Raw genomic sequence first — 20,790 nt, 5'->3', positions numbered from 1 at the left:
CGGTGTCATTAGGGCCCGAACACCGATGGTGTGAGGACCCTATTGGAATTGCTCCGTTTATTATGTTATTGTAGTTCTAGACTACAGTAACGTGAGCAGGCATTTACTCATCTCAGTTGCACAAAAATAGATTCAGTATTCATCAAAAAAAAGTAACGTATTATTTTTCATAAAAAGTAATTGATGATTACACTAATTAGTTACTTTTTAGGGAGTAACTCAATATTGTAATGCATTACTTTGTAAAAGTAACCTTCCCCAAATCTGTGTGCAGTGGAACGATGGCTGACACATGGATCTTTGGGTACAGGAGTCTTCAAAGATTAAACAGGTCATAAACACATCAAAGCAAAAGGAGCATTGCAATGCGCTACAGTGAATGCTTCAATACATCATCATCATGCATCCATTCAGAGAGACATTTGTAGCAGTTTATGTTTACTTCGATGTATAATATAGTTGATGTGCCATTTAAAGAAAAAAAAAAACACCTGGTGAAGATGTATTGGATGGGTTTATTTGTGTTAGTCTCTATCCAATTGCTTACTCATGACACACAGCTAAAAGTATTCCTAATATTTTGGAGCTTTTATTGAAAGTAGCCAACATTCATCTGTTGAGACATGCCTTCACAAGCACCCGTAAGAGCTGTATGTGGAGTCTGAGCTCGTGCAACATGCGAAATGGGCGTGTGCAAAATTATTACCGTATTTTTGTAATACCGCTAGGTGCCACTAGTGTCACAGAAACTACATTTAAGTAGAACCTTTTTTTTTATTTATTATTATTTTGGTTCAAATTTGTTTTATTTCAAGTGAAGTGACAAAGTTTTTCTTAACTGTAATCCTTGTCTGTAACCCAGACAAGAACACATTTTGCTATGACACTAAGACAAAAGTAATTAATTAATAGATTTATTGAAGAATCAAAAATCAAAGGATAGAACAAAGTTTAATCGGTATAGTTTAAGATACTTCAACTTTCCAAACTGTAACAAAATAAAAGACATTTGACAGACGACAGCGCTTCGGCCACCGAATTTTTTTGCAGATGCTGCTTGACCTCGACCACACCTGCAACAGCAGCAAACTGGAGAAAACCGGAAACAGCCAAGCACTCAGCACTGCAACACCGGATCTTAACAGCTAACCAGCAAAACTCAACAGCTAGACAACTGCGCCTAGTGCACAAAAAATACACAAGACATTGGGTTAGAATCCAAATAATCACACACCAAAAGCCAAGTAAACTATTTAAAGAAAAAGAAATACAAAAATTGGTTTAACATCAGGAATATATCAGTAATATACAGAAATCAGAACACAAGCTATTCATACTTTCCAAATGATTTCAAAATAAAGCAGAGAAATAATTGTATGCATTTGCAGATTAAAGCAGATTTTTAACAACAACAAAGAAGCCAAATCTAAATTAATCTCTAAACAGCGTCTTACAAAAGTGACAAGTGAGGTGCGGCTAGCACGCTCGGAACCATCACTGAAACAGGTTTACCTTAAAGGCCAATAGAATTGTGATGCTCGTCCTACTCAACGAATTAAAAAGGACATACACATTTAAAACAACCTCACTGAAAACAGGAACAATGTATACAAAGAACAAAGGGCTGTATAACTCTTAAACAGTTTGAATATGCCAATCAGTCATAATGACCTTTAGACCCATGTAGTCTTTATGTAGATTTCAGGGTTTTCAATCCGGGGTTCCTCAGGCTCCAACCGAGGTCACACATTTAGAATCGGCCCATGATGAGACGGACCTGAGAGAACACAAAACAGCGGTCAGACATGTGACAAAGCATGTGAAAATGCCACGTTCACACCATGTCGTAATTACGAGATCATGACAACATGTGGTACAAGTCGGATCCCTCAAAATTCAGTTGTAATTATGAGTTCTACCAGGACGTGAACACTTTTTACAAGTCGGAATCTCGTAAACACAACATGGCGTGAACGCACCTAAACATTGAAAGGTGTAAGGTGGGGAAATAATGGAAAAAAATGTCTCTGGGGATCAAGATGACATGGACAGTTAACCATAACACAAAAACAAATTACACACATTATACAAAAATATTTTTATTTACACATCTATACACAGAAAAAATTATAAAACGTGTGATGTATTAATGACGTCCCATTAAAAAGACTAGATTTTTGACAGCATTGCCTGGCCAGTATGACATCTGTGTTTCATGTGCTCATAATGGTAATTTTACAATGGCTTCAAATGTGTCTCATCCAATCAGAATGACCGTATTGGTCTTCTAATATGGTGTGATTGATACTTTGTAACTAAAGTTACACTGTTTTTACTGATGCCAGACTAATTCATCTGCTATGAATAACTGTATTTTGTTTCACATCCAAAGTCAAATGTACCATAAGATCTCGGTCATGCCATCCCACCTTAATAGTGGCACCTTAAAAGCCCGTTCACACCAAGAACGGTTACTATAATGATATTTTAGGGGGGTAACGGTACACGTATTCGTACCGAACCGTTTCGGAACAGGGCTTTCAGTTTGGTGCACGTGTTTACCGAAGCATTACATTGCAACATTAAGGTCTCCTATTAATCGCAATAAGCTCTGCGTTTTGTTACTTTCGATAAGTAACAAAGTGTCATCCTTCAAATTCCGTCCACAAAATCATGAAATTCAAACAGAAAATGGCGTTTTGATGCGACATGACAGATCACTGTACAGGCGCCTCAGTTCAACCGGCAGCGCGAGTAAATGCGATCATCTCTTCCTCTTTAATAGCCTACTAGTTACAGAATAAATATGAATGAACATCTGAAGGTATGTTGAAAGATACAGTACAACTTACTGAAACGTATAATATCTTGTGTTATCGCTTATTTAGTGTTTCAATGGTGGAAATAAATAAAACAGCTTGTAAAACAATGTCATGTAGCATTTACCTCAGAAAAGCCATTCAGTGCACACAGCTTGTTAGTTCACTAGAATAATGAACGCATGTATAAATAAAAATGACAGCCACTGTATATAAATGATTAGATTAAAACTTACATTTAGAAGTAGATTTAGAAGTTAATGCAAAAACTGCCTTATGTTTAGCTTACATGATTGCATACAATTTGTTGTTTGAGTGTTGATTATTATATTGAAAAATAAAAAGCAATTGAATTTAGGCTAATAGTTTGGGCTCAGTTGACTTTTAATATTTTAGAAGCATAATGTTCAAGTAAGGGATCCCTACATAGTTTATATAGCATTAGCAGAGATTTTTTTTTATCCTTACAAAACTTTTAATTATAATTTATAATAAATATATTTAAAGACAAAAACACAATTTGTTCAGTAAACCACTGTTTAATAATAATAAAAAAAAATATTTTTATGTTTAGTTTTCTCCCCACCTGCTGTACCGAACCCGACTTCAAAACCGAGGTACGTACCGAACCATGACTTTTTTGTACCGTTACACCCCTACTATATTTGCATCCACACCAACGAATGATAACAGTCTGTTTAATCTAAGCTCGCGCGCTGCAGTTTCAAAGTGTGTGTATACATGTTCTTGTTGCATTTACATGGCTTTAACCAGCAGATGTCCTCAGCACGCCATGTTTTGAGTGAACCTAGTTAGTGTAATCGATCTAATCTAAGTGAGTTAAGCTGATGAAGTCAATACAGATAGTGGAATAAAATCAATAGCTAGTCTTTTTCACTGCAACTTCAAAAGGAAGCAAGACAATGTTGTCGAAACTAGCGCTGGATACCTGAGGTAATTATGTGTTTGCTAGCCTGGTATAATGATCTCATTACAATTCTCACAATTTATTATGGCCGATTGTTTTCCATATATCCATTTTCTTTAATGTATCCTTGAAAAGGGGGTTTGACTTGTCAAACAGTAGTGGATTTTTCTAGACCTAAACCATTAACTTCGCAGTAATCTGCCATTTTAAATGCACAAGCCCTTAAATTAGAACGGTTCTGATTGGTTGTCAGTGTTTTATCATTCAACAGCTGGAATAAAATCATTCCGAAAGTGATCCCAACGATATCGTTCCTCTGTATTGTAGGGCTGGGACAATACATAGATTCTCGATACATACAATGATTCTGGATCAATTCTGATATTTTCTCTCTCGAATCAATTCTGAGCTTAGTTTTAACAGCAGATGGCGCTCTAGGCTAGTTTTTAACCACACACTCAAATGCTCACGAAGAAGAGTGCTGGCGAGCGCTTGTGCATTCGGCTGAGTCATGTAAGTGGTTAAATATACTTACACCTCGGCTCAGAACACACTTATGACGCAAGATTAACCTCAACAGCCCTCTGCGAACAGCCTTGTAATTCCCTTCAACCATTTCGAACTGTATGAATGATTATTTTAGGTTTAAGGGGTGTGTGTAAAGGAACTGGAAGCAGGCAGAGTACAGGCGTTTCTAAAGGATGCAGTGCCATCTGCTGTTAAAAACTAAGCTCAGAAGCAATTCGAAAAGAAAATCGTCATACATCGGAAATATCAGAATCAGATTCTTTGTATCACGAATCGATATTATCGACATATTATCTCACCATATCGTTATAGCTGTGGTGTGGACTCTGCTATTCTTTTATATGTAGAACGATTTTTAGAACTATTTATCATTATCTTTATCATTTTTGTTTTTGGTGTGAACGGGCTTTAACACTGCTATTTATAAACTCACGTTTTATGTTTGTTCCCATTTCCAGGTTAAAGCAAGCAACTGGCAGCGAGTTTGTGTTTTACTTTTTCTAAGGCAGGACGCCGTCTGTCCGATGTCTCATAGACGTACCTCAGCACCACCAAAACACCCATCTGCTTCAAAGCAACCCCAACAGGAGCAGGTACACCTCTAACAGCTCAAACTGCACCACACAGCCCTGCTTTTACATTGCCATACTGGATTCAGCAGCTTGGAGGAAACAATTCCACATTGAGTTCAACACAGCATTGTCAAAGCAGAACCAAAACCTGCTCTGCATGTCACATTTTTACCATTGCGATGCATCTGCAAAGAATAAGGAACTACATTCCAGTACATCATTGCAGTGAACTGTAGCACAGAAAGAGGTCACGTTTCCTTACCACTGAAGAATTTTAGGATGATGCAGGTCCTTCATCCCCAGCAGACTTTGGCTGGCTTTTAGACCTCGACCTGGACTTAGACCCTCTGTTCGATGCAGGTGTGCGGCTTCTGGAACGGGACCTGGATTTGGATCGAGAACGTGACCTAGACCTGGAAGGAGACTTGGACTTCCTCTTGCGGGGAGTGTGAGACTTGGAGCGAGAGCGGGAATAGGAGCGGGACCGGGACCTGCTGTAACGGGAGCGGCTGCGGGAACGAGAGCGGCTCCTGCTTCTGGAACGGCTGCGTCTCCGACGCCTCGGACTGTGGATAGAGATAAAGAAAAATTTAAAACAATTTGAGATTTCATCAAAAATATCTACAAAATATAATAATAATAATTAGGGCTGGGTAAAAAAATATTGATTTCTTGATTTTAATCGATTCTCATTTTTTACGAACCGATATCGATTCTTAAATCCCAAGAATCGATTAGTCTAGTCTGTTTTCAGTTAATGAATGAGCAGAATATGTAGCGCCTCCTTTCCAATAAATCGCAATAATCTTTGTGCTTTGTTACTTTTGATATGAAGCAAAGTCTCAGATTTGAAACGACATCCATCTTATTAAAAGATTCAAAAAATAAATACTGTTTAATGTGGCGTCACAGATCACTTTAGTGCCTCGGTTAAAAAGAAGCTGCAGCACGAGCGCATGTGAACATTCATAAAATAAACATGAATGAACATCTGAAGGTATGTTAAAATATACAGTACAACTTACCGAAATCCGTATCATGTCTCGTGTAATATCTCAATCAGTGTTTCAACCTCGGAAAGACGTCAATAAAACAGCTTATAAACAATGTCACGTAACGCCACATTTACCTCAGAAAAACATATTCAGTGACCATAAACTCATCAGTCAGCTAGAAAAGTGAACTCTAGAGAGCAGCATTCTGATGGATATAGATATGCACCGTTACATAGTCATTATAATTTTTAATACTCTTCAATATTTAATGCATGTTTGAATAAATCAGTTATGACATCCGCAATTTTAATGTTTATATTTAAAAAAAAAACTAATTGGAGTAGAAATATTATTATGTAATTCTAGACTTTATTTATAATAAAAACATAATTGAGAGTAATTTAAGTGTTTGTATATAAATAACTTATTTAACCTTCACTATTATTATAGTAGTACCAACTGACTCACATGTGTAGTTTACAGCATTAGTTGAGAGATTTTTTTTCCTCTAGAAAATTTGCCATGTACTGTACCTGATATACTACATCCAAAATAATTGAATCGTGAAAATTGTCTCAATACCCAGCCCTAATAATATCTAAAAAACTAAAATAACTACATATACATATATATATATATATAAAATGTATATAGAGCCTTATATAGAGTCAGCGTTCGGATGTAAGAACCTGGAAGCGCCAGATGTAAAACAGCATAGGAGAATGACACAGAAGAGAAGAAATAAAGTCGAATTTGAAGTTGAATAAAGTCGTTATTTTTAAATGTTTTTGCGCACAAATGTCTTCTCGTTGCTTCTAACATTAAAGGATTAGTCCACTTTCAAATAAAATTTTCCTGATAATTTAATCACCCCCTTGTCCTACCCTTCCCTATTCTACTTACGGAAAAGACAGAACTAGCGCTGCGTTCGTTCCGCATGTTGAATAGGGAAGGCGTAGGACATACAGCGCAAGCGATTTGAAGAATACAGAAAGCGGAAGCACGTGCAAGGCGAAAATGTGTGTTTATAAAGCATATACAGTTGTATTTTTTCCAAAAAATGGCAATCGTTTCGCTAGATAAGACCCTTATTCCTTGTCTGGTATCGTTTTAAGCCCTTTGAAGCTGCACTGAAACTGTAATTTTGTCCTTCAACCGTCTGGAGGCCATTGAAGTCCACTATAAGGAGAAAAATCCTGGAATGTTTTCATCAAAAACAAATTTTGACTGAAGAAAGAAAGACATGAACATCTTGGATGACATGGGGGTGAGAAAATTATCAGGAAAATTTTTGTTTGAAAGTGAACTAATCCTTTAAAGCGACAGACTAACGTACATAAATTACAGCGCGTTTATGGTAAACAGAACGTTATGGACGATAATAATGTATCGCTCTTTCAGCGCAGTTAATAAGAGCTATTCCGAGTACAAGTCAGTAAAAGCACAAATCAGTCAGTCCTTATAATAAACATGACTTTAAACTGATCGCAGCGTCGTCTTCTACGCGCACATGACGCCATGGAAAACAGACCTAGACCTTCCTAAACTACTAGAAAGAAGAAGAAACGACAAAAACTACAGACACGACGCGTCTGGATCTATCTCGACGTAAACACACGGAACAACCCCAGAGGTTCGTAACAAATACAACAGATTTACTCTGATGTGGCATTGTTTACCTCCGGCTGCGGCGGCCATGTCCGCCGTGTCTCCTGGCGGCTCCTCCGCCGCGACGCCCGCCGTAGTAGGAGTCGGGCGGCCTGCCATAGCGGGCCATCTGAACGCGGAGCTCGCGCCCGTCCAGAATTGCTCCATCCATCGCGTCCATCGCGTCTTCGGCATCCCTCTTGTCGTGAAAGCGCACGAAGGCGAACCCCCGGCTTTCTTTCGTGTATCGATCTCGGGGAATATAAACGTCCCCGACTCGGCCGTACTTTTCAAAGACGCGCCTCAGGGTCTCCGGCGACGTGCGGTACGTTAAATTATCCACTTTTAACGATGTCATGCCCTCTACGTCGGGCGGAGGCCTGCCGTAACTCATTTTAATGAACGTACCCGACAAACTATCAGAATTCACTTCGATTGGTGTCTAAAAACTGAGTCGATTCGCGTAATCCAGCAATTAAACAAAAACTAGTTGCCGTCGTCACGCTTCTCTCAGCTGCGCAGCTCCGCGAACACAACAATGAGCTCGCGCACGCGCGCTCCCAAAATGGCGATTCATGAAAACCGGAAGAGAATTAGCACTTTCCAGCAATGATAATAATATTTAATAAAAACGTTTAAAAAAGACAGAGAAAAGTATGGTAACACCAGTAACAAATAAAAAAAAAAAAAAAAAACAAACAAACAAAAAAAAAAAACATTAAGCTGTCATTTATGTGTATTTATAATGTCAAAGTGTAATCTAATAATGTGGTCTAAGTTTAAATGTTAGAAAAAGAAATACATTTTAAGACATTTTGTCATACCAAAAGTTGGACGTTTCTGTAGAATGACCCATATATATAATATATATATATATATATACGTTGTCAAATAGAGAATATAGTGAATATGTGAGACGAATCTGAACCAAAAAGTCCTCAAGACAAATTCTGATCTTAACGATCAACAGTCTCGCTGATTTACATACCTACGGAAAAACTACACTACCCACAAATCCGTTCGTGGAGGATGAAAGTGACATCAGCGTCAGCTGAAAAGTCACATGACAGACATTTTCGATTTCAGACGTACAGGAAGATCCTGATCGAGAAGTCGGAAACTAACATATATTTGCGTTTTCCAGCTTTACAGAATGTTTCTGTCCATATCGAAATCGTCGTGATCAGCAGGCGTTCACATTATGAATTAGCTGTTTACACCAGCGCACCCAAGTATTCGGTAAGTTTACTCCGTCCGCACAATAAACATCACAGTCCGTCTCCATTCACAAGCCTAAATGATATCTATAATTATAAAGTAATATTTCATTATTCAGTGAATCTGATGATGCATTCGCATAACACACATACAATGACTTCTCTGGTTTAATCGAGCATTCTTGATAGCTGTTGATCTCATGAGGAAGCAGTGATCATATACTCAGCATATGGGGAGAATAGCAGTGTTGTGTCAGGTGTCACTTGACTCTGATGCTGTTGCGTGTTCACTAGTTTCAGGTTGTCATCGAGCTAAAGACCTCCAGCCAACATGAGTCCGGAGGGAAAGACCCTGCTCAACGTCGTCGTCCTGGGCTTGGGCTTCATGGTTATGTTCACTGCCTTTAGCACCTGCGGGAATATTGAAGTAGGTTCTGATAAATATTATACTCTCAGATGTAGCTGTAGGCTTATAGCTCTGCAAATGTCCAGTATGACAATCAAACCTACATTTTCACTTTTTCAGCAAACTGTAATAAAGAGTTTCAACAGTACAGAGTTTCATGGAAGTGGCTACACAAGGTATTCATTTTCTTTTTCTTGTTTGTCAGAGTGACATTCTTTATAGAGCACACCCTCTCTTTCAGTGGCTTTGAAGTATTTTTATCATTTGCATGTCATTAGGTATTAAAAGAAACTTTTAAGTTGGCATGAAACAGAAGTTGAAAAAGTTTGTTCCCCCTATTGTGACATATATATATATATGTGAAACTGCTACTCAAACAAGAATAAATGTTGATTTTGTCCATGGGGGATTGTTTGGATGGTTGTGGTTTGCTATTGGAGGATCTCATGTGAGTGACAGGTTGCTCCGCCCTCACATCAGTAAACACATCATCAGAGGAGAAATGAGCTGCAGGAAAGAGAAGTTATTTTGATTAAAGATTGAGGCACATGATTTAATATAACGATGTACACGGATTATAATAAATCACTGCAATATTACATACAATAATAAGAATTGATTTTAAAGGAACACTCCACTTTTTTTGAAAATAGGCTAATTTTCCAGCTCCCCTAGAGTTAAACAGTTGAGTTTTACCGTTTTCGAATCCATTCAGCCGATCTCCGGTTCTGGCGGTACCACTTTTAGCATAGCTTAGCATAGTTCATTGAATCTGATTAGACCGTTAGCATTGCGCTCAAAAATGACCAAAGAGTTTTGATATTTTTTCCCATTTAAAACTTGACTCTTCTGTAGTTAAATCGTATACTAAGACCGACGGAAAATGAAAAGAATAAGTCCGTTGGTCTTAGTACACGATGTAACTACAGAAGAGTCAAGTTTTAAATAGGAAAAATATCGAAACTCATTGGTCATTTTTGAGCGAGATGCTAACGGTCTAATCAGATTCAATGAACTATGCTAAGCTATGCTAAAAGTGGTACCGCCAGACCTGGAGATCGGCTGAATGGATTCGAAAACGGTAAAACTCAACTGTTTAACTCTAGGGGAGTTGAAAAATGAGCCTATTTTCAAAAAAATGGAGTGTTCCTTTAAATAAAGAGATGGGCAATGTTGATCTGAAGCAAATTTATGATCTCAAGAATAAAAAGATATCTTTTACAAGGCATGTAACTGCTCATCACATTAAATTACATATAAAACTTAAAAGTATAAAAATATATTGTATATAATTTTGGTTTATTTTAAAAACCCATATACAAAGATATAATCTTCTAGAATCCCACAGTTGTGCTCTATTTCTGCTTAAAGTCATGTGACATGTTTTGGCCTCTGCACCCATTCTGAATGAGATTTATGAACCGGGTCATCTGATGTTGTGCTGTTAACTAATGAATCTCTCTTGACTTCAGTAATCACATCGACCATGATTATATAACAAAGAAGTACTGTCTGTTCTCAAAGAAAACAGAACTTTGAAACCGAGAAATGAATGCAGTGTAGGCATGTGACCCAACAGATACTTATTCAGCACAGGCTCTTTACCTTGTGAAAAACTGTCGACAATTCTTGTGGTGGGAAAAATAAAACATACTGGACAACAAAATAATATTGTTTGTCTAATATTTTTATTCTACTATGTAAAGTTTGGCTGCTGAATTAAATAATTCTATCTGCCTATCTACTACTGTACTGTGATGTTGGGACAGTTGTAAAACTGATTATGGACTTTTTAATATTTCAGTTGTTTAATGAACATTATTATTCTATTACAAAAAACTCATCAGCAGAGTAGTGTGAAAATATTGTTTACTATAAATAATGAGAGATAAACTAATTCCAAAATGTTTTAACTCATATTTTTATATACTATATAAACATGTAGCATATATTCATTTAATTTATTACATTCATATATTTACACTACTATTCAAAAGTTGTTTTTTTACAGTAAAATACAATAAAACCACTAATAACATGAAATATTACTACAAACTCCAGTTGTCAGTGTCACATGATCTTTCAGAAATCATTCTAATATGATGATATGAAGCTCAAGAAACATTTCTGATTATCAATGTTCAAAACAGTTGTGCTGCTTCATATATTCAAAACACAATTAAATAGTTATGACTAATAATGATCATCAAAGCAAATACATCATAACAATTTTGACATAGAGTTATTTGAATTAAATATGAAATCAATGATTATTACATTTGTATTGGTGGTTTCCATCGTCATAATCACCCTTAACACATCCTTTCATACTTCTCTTCTAGCTTGGCGATTATCTACACAGTATTCTCTGCCTCTAACCTTATAGCGCCCTCAGTGATAGCTGTTGTTGGACCTCAGCTGTCTTTGTTTTTTAGTGGAATTGTTTACAGGTAAGTCCCTGAAGGGCTTTCTGTCATAATTTAGTCATTTTCTCAGAATTTATGATGAAATAGTTTTCTCTCTGGTCTCTTTTAGTGCTTATATTGCTGTTTTCATCCATCCGTACACTGCCTCATTCTACACTTTATCTGTATTGGTTGGAATTGCCGCTGCAGGTGTGATATCCTCATCTGTTCAGTTATGAAATCATACTATGTAGGCACACATTCTCTAAAACTTTCCTCAAACATTGTCTCTTGCAGTGCTCTGGACGGCCCAGGGGAATCTGCTCACCATCAACTCCAAAGATTCCACCATTGGGAGAAACAGTGGAATATTTTGGGCGTTGATGCAGTTTAGGTACATCCTACTTGTTGACATTGAGCATGTGTAGAAGGAAAAATGGTACATAAGGTACTATGATTTATTTATTTGTTCTTTTTTGCAGCTTATTCTTTGGTAATCTCTACATATATCTTGCCTGGCATAGCAAGAGTCACATAACAGGTGAGTACATATTGTTCAACTATGGCCACTTTGGTGGAAATCACCCCATAACTGGGGTAATGTGTGTACAAGTCAGGGTTGCCAGGTTTTCACAACAAAACCCACCCTACACTCTTAAAAAAAAAAAAAAAATGGTGCTATATAGTACTAAAAGTGGTTATTTGGCTCGTAATCATAGGGGAAATACTTTAAGTGCTGTATAGCACCAAACCTTGGTGCTTCAGTGGTTCTTCAGCGGTTCTTTGGGATGACTGAGGTGCTATATAGCACCACTACCATATACAGAACCTGTTAACACTAGCACTACCGGAATTCTATAACTACTAGAACTGCCAATAGCGGTCATTTTGACTGTTCATACCAGACAGCAGTTGAATGTCATTTTTTTCATGTTATATTTACTTCAAAGCTTCTATGGTCATGTTTTATGAAAAATGTGGGGTAATTTAAGCATACATAATATAATATGTTCGTGATATTATTGTGTAAGAGCTACTAGACCTCCCACAAAAGTGCATGCCGCAATTTGCTTTCCGCAATTAGCATCCGGCAAGCTGGAAATCAAAGTTTTTCACCGCAGTTAAAATGTTGTTTTTGAAAGTCAAAATGTCAACAAATATAAAATGAAGCAGAATATTTCGTTAGATAAAAACATATTGTGAATTTTGGAAATGATTACATCTGTCTTTATTCAATACATTTTGACTTTTGGAGTTTACAATGCTTTAGCATTATCGGAAATGTTTGGACCACACGAATCGGAAACAATTTTATGCAGCCTCTAATGAAATCTAGAATGAATAAATAGTTCTGTTATATTAGGACAGATAATAAACAACATAACACAAAATTGAAATTTAAATGAATGTGAAAATTTATTACATTTTATTAGATACAATACCTGTAATATGTGCGGTCAAATTGACCGCTATGGCCATTCAAGGTAGAAATACTCAGAACTCTTTTGTGTTTTGTAATTTTAATAAAATAACAATGTTAAAATAAAATGTACATTAAGAAAAGTCATGGAACTGTAGTTATATGGGTTTTATTTCAACAAAGTTATTACATTACAAACCTTTAAAACGGTCAAAATGACTGCCTTGGTAGTTCTAGTGTTAAGCTACTGTATGGTTCTTCAGCCGTTCTTCAGTGGTTCTTCAGTGGTTCTTTGGGATGGTTAAGGTGCTATATAGCACCATTGCCATACAAAGAACCTGTTAAGCCCCTTTAAAAGTTCTTTACGAGCCAAAGAATCACTGTTGGTGCTGTTTAGCACCATTTTTGTTGAAGAAATAAAATGCAATATGGCACCTCTTATGGGTTCTACATAGCACCATTTGACAAAGATGCTGTAGAGCACTTTTAAAGATATGGTGCTACATGGCACCAAAAGTGGTTATGATTATGAGTTATGATTTTTTAGTGTATTGCTTGTCAAAACTAGTCCAAAACTAACCCAATTGCATTTCCTGGGGGGTACTACCGCATTTTTGGCAGGGTTCCCTTGGTAAAATTCGCATTCCAGGGGCTAAATATAGTGTTATTTGGGGTCGCTTCAACCCGCAGACATGAAAAACAACCCGTAGCAACAGTGAAAAAGTAGCCCAATTCTGCAGGAAAACCGCAGACTTGGCAACACTGGTACAAGTTGAAGTAACAACAATTTTAGTTAAATAATTTACTTATTTCATATAACAAAAAGATAAAAATGAAACCTCCATACAAAATAATTTCTGAATGGTCACACAGAATTATAATTTAGGTCTCTAGTCGAATAAAGCTGAAAAACTTCTTTTGCTGGTGCCAGATAAGGACCGCCAGACAGTTTTCATCACACTCACGGTCATCAGTCTGGTGGGCAACTTCCTCTTTTTCCTGATCCAGCGACCAGACCCAGAACCTGCACCTTCTGATGCCTCTGAGTCACTTCTACCAACAGACATCTCTGACAGTACTGATGTGGTGTATGTACATATTCTTATGCTCTTCTGCAAATCAAGACACTAATCTGGACCAGTTTAATCATATCATATTGTGTCTTTTTTCCTTTGCTTTGCTTCCTATTCTTGTTACTTTTTTAAGTCCATCCCAGAGTCTGTGCTCTCAGGCATTGGAGGCATTCAGTAAGTGGCACTAAAATATATAAGAATGTATGAGTTTAAAGCATAAGTTACATACTAAGATCTAACTATCTCTTCCACAGAGCGATCCATACAGCTGGCTATGACCAAAGAGATGCTTTTATTGAGCATACCCTTTGCATACTCCGGTAAGTTCAGTCCTCTATAAGAAAATCTGTGTGGTACCAGTGATAGTTTACACTATGATGACAGACAAAGCAAGCAGATTATGAAAATAAATAAGGGCCCAAAACAGAGCCCTGGGGTACCCCCTTTAGTAGCAGGGAGTTCTTTTGGATACTAATAAATCATTTATAATTATTATACTATATATTATATAATAATACTATATAATAACATAATATTTATATGTAATATTTTACAGTTTCGAGTGTTGTTTTTGTTAACAAAAAGTGTTATTATTAACTATTAAAGGGTTAGTTCACCCAAAAATGAAAATAATGTCATTTATTACTCACCCTCATGTCATTCTGCACCCGTAAGACCTTCGTTAATCTACGGAACACAAATCAAGAAATTTTTGATGAAATCTGATGGCTTTGTGAGGCCTCTATAGCCAGCAATGACATTTCCTCTCTCAAGATCCATAAAGGTACTAAAAACATATTTAAATCAGTTAATGCGAGTACAGTGGTTCAATATTAATATTATAAAGCGACAAAATAATGACTTATATAGTGATGGCCGATTTCAAAACACTGCTTCAGGAAGCTTCGGCGCGTTACAAATCTTTTGTGTCGAATCAGCGGTTCGGAGTGCCAAAGTCACGTGATTTCAGCAGTTTGGAGGTTTGACACGCGATCCGAATCATGATTCGATACGCTGATTCATAACGCTCTGAAGCTTAATTGGATTGGATCTTGAGAGAGGAAATGTCATTGCTGTCAATGGAGGCCTCACTGAGCCAACGGATTTCAACATTTTTGGTTGAACTAACCCTTTAATAAACTTATCTTTTGGGTTGTGTCCATCAAGTTCCAAATAATAAAAAGAGTAAATAAGTACCCTTTTCTTTTGTAAACTATTTAATTCACTGGATTATCCAAAAATAGGCATGGATTTAAATAACTATAAAGCGATATTTACCATTACAGTGATATAAAAGTATTCATAATGTGATGTAGGATTTCGGACATACTGTCCACCCCACTGACTATCCTTTGGAGAGCTGTCTTAAGTCCTGTAAAACATATGAATATCAGATAGGAAAGATTATATTAATGGCACAGTCATTTTTATAAATCTGTTGGTAGGCCAGCCTATAGAAGACTAGCTGAACTGTGATGTTGAGACAATGTTGCTGCCTATCTGTACAGGTCTCGAGCTCACCTTTTACAGCGGGGTGTATGGAACATGTTTAGGGGCCATGACTCAGTTTGGAGAAGGTGCCAAGGGTCTCATCGGCCTCTCTGGAATTTTGATCGGTGTTGGTGAAATACTTGGTAAGTCAGTTACAACTATTGTGCTTCTGTTCTCGGTGAGCATTGCAAAGCAAATGTAACAAGACCATTTCTCTGTTTAACCAGGAGGGGGAGTATTTGGGATCATGGATAAGTGTAACCGTTTTGGCAGAAACCCGGTAGTGTTTTTGGGGCTGATTACGCACATCGTGGCGTTCTTCCTCATCTTCCTCAACATAGCCAATGATGCTCCTGTGGCCCCAGAGGAAGGCACACAAATGCAAGCTTTTATCCAACCCAGGTAAGAGACAACAGCTACAGTACTAGACTGTCCATCAAGCATGGGGATCGAGAATGAAGCCAAACATGTTTATTAACAATCTTCTTGCTTCTTTACATTGATTATTTTATTGTCCGTGTGTTTTGTCAGTGTGGCTTTGGCACTGATATGCAGTTTCTTGCTGGGTCTTGGTGATAGTTGCTTCAACACTCAGCTCATCAGCATTGTGGGATTCTTGTTCCGGGACGACAGTGCCCCAGCGTTTGCTGTCTTTAAATTTGTACAGGTTTGAACCTTCCTTTTATTAAAGTGTTTTAATTGGTAGCATTAAATTGTTTGATATAAAAAGTCATCTTTATTGGTAACTGGTATCAATCTCAGACAGGTTTGTTAAATAGTTTGACAGGTCTACATTGGTAAATGGAAACCCTACTTAAAGGGATAGTTCACCCAAAAAAGAAAATTTGATGTTTATCTGCTGACCCCCAGTGCATCCAAGATGTAGAGGACTTTTTTTCTTCAGTCGAATGCAAATTATGATTTTTAACTGCAACTGTTGCCGTCTGTCAGTCAAATAATAGCAGTGATTGGGAACTTGAACAATAAGAGTCGAAAAAACTTCCATAGACAAATCCAAATTAAACCCTGCGGCTCATGACGGCACACTGATGTCCTAAGACACGAAACGATCGGTTTGTGCGAGAAACCGAACAGTATTTATATAATTTTTTACCTCTAATACACCACTATGTCCAACTTCGTTCAACTTCCGGTTAGTGAGGTCTGATCGCGCTCTGACAGCGGAAGTGATGTCTCGCGCTCATTGAAGTATATGGGCGAGACATCACTTCCGTCATCACAACGCGTTTTTTGACCTCACTAACAGGAAGCTGAACGAAGTTGGACATAGTCGTGTATTAGAGGTAAAAATGATATAAATAATGTTTGGTTTCTCGCACAAACCGATCGTTTCGTGTCTTAGGACATTAATGTGTCGTCACGAGCCGCAGGTTTTAATTTTGATTTGTCTAAGCAAGTTTTATTTACTGTTATAGTTGAAGTTCCCATCTACTGCTATTATTTGGCTGACAGACGGCAGCGGTTGCAGTTAAAAATCATAATTTGCGTTCGACTGAAGAAAAAAAGTCACCTACATCTTGGATGCACTGGGGGTAAGCAGATAAACATCAAATTTTCATTTTTGGGTGAACTATTCCTTTAAGGAGGTTGAGCAAGTCACAGTTCTCATGCAATATGTAGAGGAAGAAAGATATTTCTGAAGATGAAAAGCATGAAATGGTGCAATGTCTTGCAAAAGGCATGAAAAAATAAGTTATGTGCTTTATTGCTTGGAAATATACTGTAGAGTAGTGTAAGAACCAGTCATCAAAAACCCACATTTATTGACCTCATATCAGTGTATGGGGTAGCCTAGTATGTGAAGTTGTGTTTGTTCCTGGTGTCTCTGCAGTCCATCACAGCAGCGGTGGCCTTCTTCTACAGCAACTACCTTCTCCTGCAGTGGCAGCTGCTCATCATGGTGCTGGTGGGCTTCCTGGGCACCATCAACTTCTTTGTGGTGGAGTGGGCTGCTATCAGCAGACGACAGGACTCCGACTATGACAGTATCTGATAGAAACAGTTCGAAGGACTGAAGTGCCAGAACTACCGACTCATCTCCAGCCATCAGCCTCAGTGAGCACATCTACAAACCATCTCCAATGGTCTCTTTCCTCTTTGGTTTCGCTCTTAAGACATCTCCTAAACTCTCAGCTGTTGGAGCACCTAGACCATGTATCCATTCTAAGCGAATCAGCTGTATAGACTCGTTTCTTTACTTGCACATAAAATATGTTTACTCCCCAGATGGGATCAAGTGCTGTAATGCAATAATAAATGGTTTGTTTAAATTTTTACGTTTTCAAATAGCATTATACTGTGCAATGCCAGTGACCATCTACCAACTATGGTCTCATCGTCTTTCCAACATTTTCTTGAACATTGAACAAGACGTAAATGACTATAGACATAATTTACCCAAAAGTTAAACTTACGATTTACTCACCCTCAGGTTGTTCCAAATTGTTTTGTGAAACACAAGGAGACATGTTTGAAGAATCTTTATGCAACTCATTTTTAACCACAAATATGATTCATAGTGAAGATTACAAACATTACAGTATCATAAAATTGGTCCATACAACTCATGCACTAAATTTCAAGTTTTCTGAAGCCATGCGATTGCTTTGTCTCAGAAACAGATCGAAATTTAAGCTGTTAATCTGTCAAAACTCTAAAATTTTAATTCAGGATTCAAACATGCCTCTTTCTTTTTAGAGGTTCACCCAAACACAATTGGTTTTCGTATGTGTCGTAAGCGTACCAAATTTAAAACTAGATTTGTGAGCTGTAACCTAAATTGACCGAAATTTCAGTCTGTCATCGGAAGTCTTTTAAACACTGTGCTTTGTCCATGTTTGAGCTGGACAAATGTGGTCGCTGTGAATTGTGTTGGAAAAGAGCTGTGTAAAGATTCTTCTGAAATTCAGCTTTTCCCTGAAAAACAAAAAATGAGGATATGCAAATGAAGACAGAATTTTTATTTTGAGTGAACTACTCCTTTAAGTAGATATTGTACTACTTAAATTCAGTTATTGTTGAGAAGTCTGTGGAGGCTTGTTTGCACCAGGGAATAAAACTAAAATAGGTAATTGTGACTTTCTCACAATTCTGAGAAAAAAGGTCAAAATTGCAAGACAATCTGACAAATATGGTCAAAATTGAGAGATATAAACACAATTAAAAGGAAAAAATGTCAAAATTGTGAGATATTCTGAGAAATACGGTCAGAGTTGACAGAAATAAACTCACAATTATGAGAAAAAAGTCGAAATTGCGAGATTTAAAGCCGCAATTCTGAGACGTAGTGTCAGAATTGAGAGATATAAACTCTAAATTGTGAATTTTAATGTCTAAATTGTATGGAGCCCTGCACATGACGTGGACAAATATACCATGAATTAAGAATTCGTTCATTCATATTAAGTAAATCTTGTCCACATTCTCTCATTTTGATTTAACTGAAAAAAGGGAACGAACGTGGACACGATTTGGCCATGATTTCGTTTTGTTTTTTTGTTTTTTTTTTAACGGAATTCCAGATATATAAACTGAGGAAGAAAAAAATCAGCTCAATTTTGACTTAATGAATCAAAATTGCGAGTTTATATCACAGTTCTGAGAAAAGTCACTATTGTGAGATATAAAGTCACAATTTTGAGAAAAAAAGTTGCATTTTGAGACATACGGTCAGAATTGAGAGACGTCAACTCACAATTGTGAGTTATGAAGTCAATATTGTACAGAGCCCCACATGTGACATGGAAAAATATGCTACGAATTAAGAATTCATTCTTTCATTTTAGTAAATTGTGGCCACATTGTACTAATTAATTCCCTTGATTTAATTGAACTAATACAAGGACAAACTACAAAATACACGGAACCAGTTATTACAACATGGCCACAATTTAGTAAAATGAAGGAACAAATTAGTAAAACATGCCGACGTATTAGTAAGTCATGGGAACGAATTGTTAATTCATGGCTGCAATATAAATTTTTTTCTGCGGGGCTCCGTAGAATTGTGACTTTCTTACTCACAATTGTGTGTTTATATCAGAATTCTGAGGAAAAAAAGTCACAATTGTGAGAAAAAGTTGCAGTTAACTCTATTTATTTTTTTTTATTCAGTGGCGGAAACAAGCTTCCATAAGTCTTGGTGCAAATGCAATAAATCACTGAGCAATGAAACATCATTTAGATACACTACGCTGTGAGACTGTAGATGAGAAATATGATTATAGACTCAATTTTTATCTTTCACAACTACAAAACATGAAACACTTAATGCACTGTCAGTAGGTAAATTAAAATCTTGTTTATTTTAATTCCTTTTGCCTTTCTTTTTCTTTTTTAAGGAAACACTTTTGCCAAAGATTGAAGCACTCTTTCTAGAAATTTGCATTATTTTTTTTTAAGTTTGTCCTTGTTTATTTGTGTGAAGTGAAGAAATATTTCAATGAATCAGATTACTGATATAATCAATAGAAAACAGAGAAGAAACTATTTGAGAATCGTTATAAACTGCATCTCTATAATATCAAGCTGAGCTTGTAATATCAAGCAACATGTCATAAATAAATATTAATGTACTGAGAAAGGGTTCAGAAAGACCTTTTCTTAATACATTCACAATACATATGTCACAAGCTCATTTGCATGGGAGCAGAAGCTACATGTATGTTATTACGGCACGAACGGTTCAGCTGTATGTGCTTCAATGCAATCTATAGGATGTTGAGGGAAAATGACATGAATATCTGGTCATATACTTGAATGTATCTTACTGTAAAAATGGTAACGGCACCTGGATTTTCTGTTTTCTTTTATAAATATGTGTATATATATGGGATTAAAGACCATTTTGAGCCTTTGATTCCTGCTTGTGTCTGTTCATCAGTGCGCATACATACATGACAACATAAGGGGACGAAACCAAGAAATATCTTGTAAAAAATTATTTAATAAAAAGTTATACCTGTAGGCGTTGTATTCAAAACTTAGCATTTGTAACAAAATTATTATTTTAAATAAATAAAAGAATAAAAGTATACAATATGACAAACTATTTAATAGTAGTTATTATAAAAAGTTGTTTTTTTAAAGATTTTTCACGACTTTGTCTAAATTTATGGAATTTTTTATGTTTTTGTGTGTTTTATTACACATTTGACAGAAATATTTTATATATATATATATATATATATATATATATATATGATGTGTGTGTGTATATATATGTGTGAATGTTTGTATATGTATGTATATATATGTATATTATATATA

At 36.5% G+C, this 20,790-nt stretch overlaps 2 protein-coding genes across 9 annotated transcripts; one reads left to right on the top strand and one right to left on the bottom strand.

Moving 5' to 3' along the window:
* Nucleotides 1-519: 519 nt before the first annotated feature.
* srsf2b (serine and arginine rich splicing factor 2b) lies at nt 520-8,722 on the bottom strand. Of its 7 annotated transcripts, none has more exons than XR_010894660.1 (4): nt 7,522-8,722; nt 5,110-5,413; nt 4,817-4,936; nt 520-1,777 (listed from the first exon to the last, which is right to left on the bottom strand). XR_010894660.1 is itself a non-coding variant. In XM_067382706.1 (3 exons), the coding sequence occupies exons 1-2, from the start codon at nt 7,881-7,883 to the stop codon at nt 5,122-5,124; spliced, it is 654 nt and encodes a 217-aa protein (XP_067238807.1). In that variant the 5' UTR covers nt 7,884-8,722; the 3' UTR covers nt 520-4,936; nt 5,110-5,121. The 7 variants fall into 7 exon arrangements, 3 of the variants coding, with proteins under 3 accessions (XP_067238807.1, XP_067238806.1, XP_067238805.1); XR_010894658.1 differs by lacking the exon at nt 4,817-4,936 and having other exon boundaries at nt 520-1,180; nt 1,672-1,777; XR_010894657.1 differs by having other exon boundaries at nt 520-1,180; nt 1,672-5,413.
* On the top strand, nt 5,430-20,480 carry mfsd11 (major facilitator superfamily domain containing 11). 2 transcript variants are annotated; one of them, XM_067382699.1, is made up of 15 exons: nt 5,430-7,475; nt 8,634-8,728; nt 9,001-9,133; nt 9,233-9,288; nt 11,455-11,562; nt 11,648-11,727; nt 11,815-11,911; nt 12,000-12,058; nt 13,869-14,025; nt 14,144-14,184; nt 14,265-14,330; nt 15,519-15,644; nt 15,729-15,903; nt 16,033-16,168; nt 17,354-20,480. In XM_067382699.1, exons 3-15 carry the CDS (start codon nt 9,038-9,040, stop codon nt 17,513-17,515), a joined length of 1,359 nt encoding a protein of 452 aa, XP_067238800.1. In that variant the 5' UTR covers nt 5,430-7,475; nt 8,634-8,728; nt 9,001-9,037; the 3' UTR covers nt 17,516-20,480. The 2 variants fall into 2 exon arrangements, with proteins under 2 accessions (XP_067238800.1, XP_067238801.1); XM_067382700.1 differs by lacking the exon at nt 8,634-8,728.
* The last annotated feature ends 310 nt before the right edge of the window (nt 20,481-20,790 follow it).

The sequence above is a fragment of the Chanodichthys erythropterus genome, chromosome 3 (genome assembly GCF_024489055.1).
Source record: "Chanodichthys erythropterus isolate Z2021 chromosome 3, ASM2448905v1, whole genome shotgun sequence".
NCBI lineage: Eukaryota > Metazoa > Chordata > Actinopteri > Cypriniformes > Xenocyprididae > Chanodichthys > Chanodichthys erythropterus.
This window is presented reverse-complemented; position numbering and strand designations above follow the sequence as displayed.

What these genes read in the sequence shown, in the direction of transcription:
- mfsd11 (XM_067382700.1), top strand. Translation starts at nt 9,038, where the DNA reads ATGAGTCCGGAGGGAAAGACCCTGCTCAACGTCGTCGTCCTGGGCTTG. An exon ending in TGGGCGTTGATGCAGTTTAG is followed by an intron (nt 11,912 to 11,999) that starts GTACATCCTACT and finishes TCTTTTTTGCAG; the next exon opens with CTTATTCTTTGGTAATCTCT. An exon ending in TCAGGCATTGGAGGCATTCA is followed by an intron (nt 14,185 to 14,264) that starts GTAAGTGGCACT and finishes TCTCTTCCACAG; the next exon opens with AGCGATCCATACAGCTGGCT.
- srsf2b (XM_067382704.1), bottom strand. Translation starts at nt 7,883, where the DNA reads ATGAGTTACGGCAGGCCTCCGCCCGACGTAGAGGGCATGACATCGTTA. An exon ending in CATGGCCGCCGCAGCCGGAG is followed by an intron (nt 5,414 to 7,521) that starts GTAAACAATGCC and finishes CTCTATCCACAG; the next exon opens with TCCGAGGCGTCGGAGACGCA.